Raw genomic sequence first — 8,163 nt, forward strand, 5'->3', positions numbered from 1 at the left:
TGTTTCGCCTTCCATACATTAGTGTCGGTACCAGCACGCCGTTGTGAACCGCTAGCTTGGCTTCATTGTGTTTTAATTCTTCCATATTTTTTAAAAATAGAGTAATCTTTTCCAGGTGACAGATGTGGACGCTGCAAATGTGACCCTGCCCACCAACTACACCGGGATTCCGCAGAAGGACTACATCTACGATCCCAATCTCCCGCGGGAACTAAACGGGTACAATCTCTCCTCCTACCCCTTCCTGGAGACGGTGCCGCCATTGGACCAGATCACCTTCAAGTGCGACGGCCTCCACGACGGCTTCTACGCCAGCATCGAGTACAAGTGCCAGGTAATTCAAATGAATTCAATCGAAAGCTTATTTTCATCTCACCAATAGATGTCTCTAGTGATGTTCTAGTGATTCAAGAACAATGTTTCATAATTGGTTTATATATCGCTCACTCCTTTCAACAACGTCATATATCAAAAAACTTGATTTTTCAGAAGTGGTTATATAATAATATAATAAAACCCTTATCCGCACCCCAGTGGTGCATAGGGCACTGCGTCATATAAACGGAGTGTTATCGTGATCGTTTTACTCATGAAGGAAAGGTGATCAGCCCTCCGCTTCAGGTACCAGTCTAGGGTAATATTAAATAAATATCACAGTGAAAAAAATCACTTAAATTCATTTTACCCCCCTTGGGAATCGAACCCGGGACCTCCGGAACGGTAGCCGAGCGTGCCGACCGTTACACTACGGAGGCGGTGGTTATATACTAATATTATTAACATTTTTGTAAACAAAATAAATAAGTAAATTGTTTGAATGTATTTTGGTCTGTTGCAGGTTTATCACCAGTGCCTGTACGGGACCCGCTACGACTTCCTCTGCGCCAACTACACAGCGTTCGATCAGAGCACTTTCATCTGCCACTTTGTGTCGGAAATCGATTGTGTCAACTCCCAGAAGCACTGGGGAAGGTATTGCCAGACAATTTTCTCTCTCTCCATAGCCGCATTAGCCGCATGATTACATTGTATTGAAAGCTGTCCCACCGCATGCCCAGATCTGATACAGCAGCATCTAGGCTTCCTGACAGATCTGCTCTTGCTAATCAATTTTTTTGTTTTTAACTAAGTTGCGAAATTTATTCAAAATGTGAAACAATATAAAATTGTATCCCGATTTTACTGTGAATTTACATTTAACCGCATCCACGCGGCTCGAATAACCGTATGTGTTTTCATAAAACATGCCCCATACGCGGCTGACATAACCGTATGTGTTTTTACTTTGCTCCAAGTTTCGAACCTCAGTTCAACTTGGAGGGATTTTTTCATGGTGTGGAACTTTGGATAAAATAATACGTCAATCCTTGGCCTTATGACATCTGTTGAAATATCTGACTAATAATTTGTAACATCACAAGGATAAATAAAAGAACAGATCCCTGATTTTTCTTGCGGTCGGTAATTAGTCCGCGCCATAATCATGCCCTATATCTGTCTCACTTTTGACGCTACGCATCGCCAGTGGGTAAGAGTGACACAAGATGCGTGCTTTGATTTATTTATGTTACGATCTTGTTTGTTTATATTACGATATATTTCAAGAATAATGTGACACGAGTGTATTATAGAGTACCAAAAAGGCACAATGAATCCCATTGAACGTTTTTGTTTAGGAAAATGAATCGTTTCTTATCTAAATACATGATAAAAGTAATCATTTAAAAAACGGCAAATACCGCCGCGCACAGGCATCTCTTAGGGACAAAGTTAACGCGGTTAAAAGGTTTTAAAACCTTTTAACCGCGTTCACTTTATTCCTAAGGACGCCCGTGCGCGGCGGTATTTCGCCGTGAACGTGATGTGTAAAATTTACGAGCACTTTCATTTCCATTTTGTGTTTGCAGGAATGATGCGCTGTACAAGGCCACCACGACGTCCACGGCAGCGCCGCCCTCCACCACCACCACCCCCGCTCCGCCCCCGCGCCCCCGCCCGGGGGGCCGCAGGAGGCCCGCCCGCAGGCGCAGGCCGCAGTACGACTACTACGACGAGGACTTCCTGCCGGAATCCCGGGATGAAGATTATTACGAGGAAGACAGGTAACCAGCTCTCCGTGTAAGGTCGCATGGTCAACCAGGACCTTGACAGGACACTGCAGACTGAGGAAACACATGACAAAAATCTCACTTCACGACGCCCCAGTATGCAGATTTTGTATGGAGGATGACAAAACGCCAATCCACATTCTCTACAATTGTGACGCACTCGCTCGCAAACCAAGTCACATCCTCGGAGGACCTCTACTGGACTCCGAGTAGGTGAAGCTCCTACCGCCAAGACAGGTCGTGAGTTACATGACTCATGTAGGTCTTGGCAGTGAGCTGTAATACAGAGGGAGGTCACAATGGACCTAATAGTTTGGGAAGAAGGAGGTCCCAGGATCGATGTCCGGACGGAGGCAAAATAGATAAAAGTGAAGCGTGGAGTTGGGAAAAGACGGATGAACGTAGAGATTGAATGCTGGCGAAATGTGTATATATCCTTTGTAATGCCGTTTAATGTCATACTTTTTCAAGATAGAAACAGAATCGTTGCATATCAGGCATGGTCCATCTGTCTTAAAAACTTGTCAGTTCTTCTGTTACTCTTCTCTTCTACGTCCAACGTCTTTACTACTTGACGCCATTATGGGTCTTGAAATTGTTAGGATAGTGAAATACTCCCATATATGGGATATGATACGAACTACGCACGATGGGATGTTCTTTTGGTGGTTTTGTGTTCACTAAAGGAAAAAATGCGTGATTTGCTCCGCGGGCCGCAAGTAGACACCCGGCGGGCCACATGCGGCCCGCGGCCCCGCGGGTTGTCCACCCTTGGTCTAATGTATGGAAGTGAAGCATGGAGTTGGTAAAAGGATAAAAGTAGACTGGATATAGTCGGAATGCCATCTCTCAGTGCGGCAAAACCATGTATGGTAGATGTTCCAATGCTGATATAAGGAAACAATGTGAGGCTGAGATAAGCTTATTCGATAAATTAATTAAAAAAGGTGTATGGAGATGGTTTGGGTATGTGGAACGAATGAGTGAAGAAAGAACGGTAAAACAAATTTACGAGGTAAATGCGGTTGGTAATAGGAGCAGAGGAAGACCGAGGAAAACTTAGCATGATCAAGTATTTCAAATCCTTCAGCATGATCAGGTTGTGAGTCAGGATAATCGGCGGGTATGTATGAGGAGATGCGTGAATGTGGGAGAGGCGAAGATTGCAAAGACAGAGTGGTTTGGTGTTGTATTCTCTCTGCGTACCCCTATGGGAAAGCAGCGCGATGGTTAGCTGACGTTAGTTGTTATGTGTATGGAGAAAAATAAATAAATTTAAAAAAAAATCATTTGCAGAGCGTACAGTGAGGGTCGCAGGAGGAGGAAGAGGCCACGTCCAGCACAGCGGAGGCCGGCCTACGATGACGACTATGAAGATGACAGGTCAGTCTTTATCCATCTGGTATGGTATATCAAAAAATAAGAGCGCGCTGCCGCCGTGAGCAATCTTTAGTGTTGCGTGTGTCACTATTATGTTCAACAGGTGGCGCTGCCATTGAGATAAAAAGAACTGTTTTAAAACTTAACATTTTTTTACCTGTCAGGTATATTTTATAACAGGCATATTTGAAAGAGCTATCAAATAAGTAAGACCTATCCTTATGTTTTGAAATTCTTCTCACCCAATGGTGCATAGGGCACTACGTCGTGTTATCTTGATCTTTACTTACATGAAGGCAAGGTGATCACATGATCACACCCGTACTTCAGGGACCAGTCCAGGGTAAATTTAAATACATATGAAAGATCGTTCAAATTTATTATGCCTGGGAATCGAACCCAGGGCCTCCAGCTTGGTAGCTAAACACGCTGTTAATTAACGAAGATATACTATATAAATTTTCATTTGATACTACATAGTGTCAGTCAAAACCTTCTTCTTCTTCCTGGCTACATTGCAACTTATCGTCTTTGTAGACTGTTGGGGTCAGCTCTCCTCGTCCTCAGGATGTAGGTCCTTCTGTCATGGACAACGTCACCTAGCCCATGTCTTCGAATCATGTTATCTTTCTGCAGCATCCATGAATTCTTTGGTCTTCTTCTAGATGTCTTTCGAGGAAGATCCATGGCGACGCCTGGTTTACAATATGCTCCGGTTCTCTGCGTCCTATGTGCCCATACCATCTCAATTGCCTTTCCCCTACCTTACTATTGAAGCCAGTTACAGCCAGGCTTCCACGAATGCGTGAACTTTTTATCTTGTCTCCAAGGGACACTCCAGCTGACCATATAAGCATTCGCATTTCAGCAGTTTCTAGTTGCCTGGAGTAGGTGTTATACATCGTCCAGCATTCAGAGCCATAGAGGAGTGCGGGTCTGTCAATGGATCTTTGTCAGACGGGAGAAATTTCTTTTGCCTGATTTACGACATGCGTTCTCTGCGTCCTATATGCTCTATATGTCAATCAAAACATTATAAAATATATTTTTAAATCAGGCTGTTAGTTGCCATCTTTACAATGTCGGTTCTCGATTCCAGGTATGAGCGCAGACCGGAGGGTCGAACCAGAGTAGAGGAAGAAGACTACGAGGACAGGCGGAGCTACGAGCGCCCGCGCAAGGGCAACCGCAGACCGAGCGAAGACAGGGACAGGACGGACTCTAGAAAGCCGGCCGACAGCGAGGAGGAGCTCCCCAGGCCCCAGGACAAGAGGAAACCGTCCAGGGACGACAAGAGGCCTTACGAAGAGGACAGAAGAGATTCTGAAGCTCCCAGGAGGCCGTTGAGAGATGATAAACCGCCGCCTAGAGCAGCCGATGATCCGAAGGAACTGACCAAGGATGATAAACCCATCACTAACAGGGACAAGCTCTTCAGAGATACCGGAAGAGAGAGGCCTCACAGGATGGATGAGAGGAGTAAGAATGAAGACAGAAGGAATGATGATAGACCAAGAAATGATGATAGGCCAAGGAATGATGATAGACCAAGGAACGATGACAGGTCAAGAAATGATGATAGGTCGAGAAATGATGACAGATCAAGAAATGATGATAGGCCAAGGAATGACGATAGGTCAAGAAATGATGAAAGGTCAAGAAATGATGATAGACCAAGGAATGATGATAGGCCAAGGAACGATGATAGACCAAGAAATGAGGATAGGCCAAGGAATGATAGACCCAGTAGGAACGATGACAAAGAAGAAAGCAGAAATTTCGATGATTCCAGAAAGCCCATTGAGCCGACTGCCGGAGGCGCCTACGTGAAGCCCAGTGGACCTTCCCTCTTCAGCAAGCCGAGGCTGCCACCCAAGATAGCGAGGCCGGTGCCTATCAGCGAAAAAAACAAGTTTAAATATGTCACGGTTGCTCCTACCACCACCGCCGGGTCGTTGGATGACTATTATTACGACGATTATGAAGAGGATCCCAAGACCACTTCTTCCTCGTTCAAAACCGCATCGAGGTCTAGACCAGAACCGGTGGAAAGAGAGAAGTTCAAGCCTAAGTCGGATAGGAACAGGTCAAATTTTGACCAAGACGCACCAAAACGACCTCTCTCCGGTGCGTCGGGGAACAACAGGCAGAGGAGACCAGAAGCGGATAAGAGACCGACAGATTTAGAAGATGAATACGAAGAAGTTGAAGATGTCAGGCCGAGGAGGCCGACTTCCGCGAGACCGCGCGACGAGGGAAGGTATTCTTCGAGGAAGCGACCGGTCAAATTAGAAGATGATTATTACTATGACTATGAGGATTCGAGACCTAAAACTGATGGCAGGAAGGATGAAGATAAACACAGTATCAATACGAGAGCTAAAGAAGATGTGCCCAGCAGTGAGGAATTTGTAGAAAGGGAGATTTCTACTAAAGGTAAAGAAATAACTTCGACAGAGGCAGTGACAACTGCGAAAAGCGGAAAGGGACAAGGCTACGTAAGGGTGGTGAAGAGACCTTTTCTACCTTCTCGCGGAGGTAGTCCATACTTGCCGAGAGGTCTGCAGCCACTAGGAGGAAAAAACGGAGATAAGACCACAACCGTGACGACTAGCACCACTACATCCACAACGCAAAAGCCGCAACAACCAGACTACAGTTACGAAAGTGACTACGACACCAAAGCCACAAATGACAGGGATCCAGCCGAAAATTACTCAGCAGAGTACGGCCAGAGCGGAGAGCAGTACGAAGTCAATGAGCAACCAAAAGTCGACAAATATTCTAGCGGCGAGCGAAATTTTGATAAGCAAATTAGCTACACGCAAAGCAAGCAGAAAACGGAGCCTACCACGGAAACGATCGCGGTCAAAAATGACCCCCCGACAACAGAGAAGCCTCTGATCAAAGAAATCACGACGCAGAGCCCTGCGTTCAACTTCAGAGGCAGCGTACAATACGACACCGTTACAAAAGATCAAGAATTCAACCAGGTTAACAAACCTGACAAATTCCTAGAGAAAGAAGCCACGTTCAGACCGTCACCGCAAATATCCGACCCGTACAAACCGACAAACAAACCATACACGCCTCGAATACCGGAAAACATCTCCATTAAACAAAATTTGGCGGATTCGATCGAGAATGATTACGATGTCACCTTGAACGACGCGTTGAATCCGACGCTGCCAAACCTGACTCCTGTTCGTAGCTACCCGAGTCCGTTTTCAGAAACGCCCGACAGAGATTACACATTCGCTAGGTTCAGAAACAACAATAATAACTATCAAGATGTCGGATCGCAAGCCAATTACCAGCTCAGAAATCAAAACAATGCCAAGTACTCCCCGCGGAGATATCAAGCTCCTTACAAGTCCATTCCCGTAGCCGATAGTTCGTTTGCTGCCTCGGAACATTCCGGAGGCATCAGCGTCAGGACCCCGCAGTCCTTCTACATCCAGCATCCCGGCTACCCGGGCGCCTACAGCCCGGAAGAGACCAACTCCGGGCTGAGACAGAGTCAAGTCGGCTATCGGCACGCCAGCCTGGGAGATTATTATGTTTAGTGATACTCGTAGAAGTAAGAATGTGTATATGTAATATTTAACTGTATTTTATACTGCCAAAAAAATATATAAAAAAGAAAATTATACAATATTACCAGACTTTTTCATTTATATATGCATTTATTTATTTATTTCACATACCTTGTTTGAATGAAGTTTGATAAAGATTTTTATTTTTTTTTAAAATACTAACTAACTTGCTAATCATCACGCTGCTTCCGCAGGAGTAGGCAGAGAGAATAGAATGCCACACCAATCTGCCTTTGCAAACATCTTCTAAGATTTTTTAAAATATCATTTATTTTCTTCATTCTAAATGTTGAGGTAAAATGTGTAAGGTACGGCATATGCATTATACAACATATCGCTCACTCCTTTCAAGAACGTCACAAATCAAAAAACTTGATTTTTCATGAGAATGTTTTTAAAGTTTAAAAATATAATACAATGTATTAAAAATAAATATCAAGACACTTATACTTAACTTTTTACTGTGCAACAGATCTTTTTAGGTAAAACCTGAAGGTTTTTTCTCCATTTAAAAAATATTTAGTCTATTTAAAAAAATTATCAAACAATACCTTTTCTTGAAAATGCAAAAACAACACTTTCTGCCCTGTAGCGGGTAAATATTAAGTTAAAAATATGCCTCTTTTGCTGGGATAGTACATTTTCTGGGCATTCCGAAAACATGCACAACTGAAAATTGACGATTTTTGATTTATGACGTTCTTGAAAGGAGTGAGCGATATGACAAATGCGAATAGATGCTATCCAAGCCGGCACAAAATGTGTGCCAAATGCGTGTGGTCACTTTCCAAGTTGGCACAGACTGTGTGCCAAATATGTGTGAACTTTCCAAGCTGGCACAGAATGCGTGCCAAATAATTTTGGACACCATTCAAGTGGCACAGACTGCCAAATGCGTGTAGGCACTCCAAGCCAGTGCAGACTGTGTGCGAAATGCGTGCAGGCACTCTCCAAGCTGGCACAGACTGTGTGCCAAATGTATATGAACACTATTCAAGGTGGCACAACTGTGTGCCAAATGCAAGTGTACACTATCCAACCGGCGCAGACTGTGTGCCAAATGCGTGCAAGCACTCTCC

At 44.4% G+C, this 8,163-nt stretch overlaps 1 protein-coding gene across 5 annotated transcripts in view; it reads left to right on the forward strand.

The window, feature by feature from the left end:
• LOC148305056 (uncharacterized) overlaps window positions 1-7,143 on the forward strand; it is an 80,313-nt gene extending 73,170 nt beyond the window's left edge. For all 5 annotated transcript variants that reach the window (XM_088267292.1, XM_088267293.1, XM_088267294.1 and 2 more), the window contains exons 5-9: window positions 116-334; window positions 839-972; window positions 1,908-2,102; window positions 3,405-3,491; window positions 4,588-7,143. In XM_088267292.1, coding sequence (XP_088123418.1) covers window positions 116-334; window positions 839-972; window positions 1,908-2,102; window positions 3,405-3,491; window positions 4,588-7,054 — 3,102 coding nt within the window. In that variant the 3' untranslated portion in view covers window positions 7,055-7,143. The remainder of the gene's footprint in view (window positions 1-115; window positions 335-838; window positions 973-1,907; window positions 2,103-3,404; window positions 3,492-4,587) is intronic.
• The last annotated feature ends 1,020 nt before the right edge of the window (window positions 7,144-8,163 follow it).

Source organism: Brachycentrus maculatus, unplaced genomic scaffold (assembly GCF_059751285.1).
Source record: "Brachycentrus maculatus isolate JH-2025_06_01 unplaced genomic scaffold, ASM5975128v1 h1tg000288l, whole genome shotgun sequence".
Lineage (NCBI taxonomy): Eukaryota > Metazoa > Arthropoda > Insecta > Trichoptera > Brachycentridae > Brachycentrus > Brachycentrus maculatus.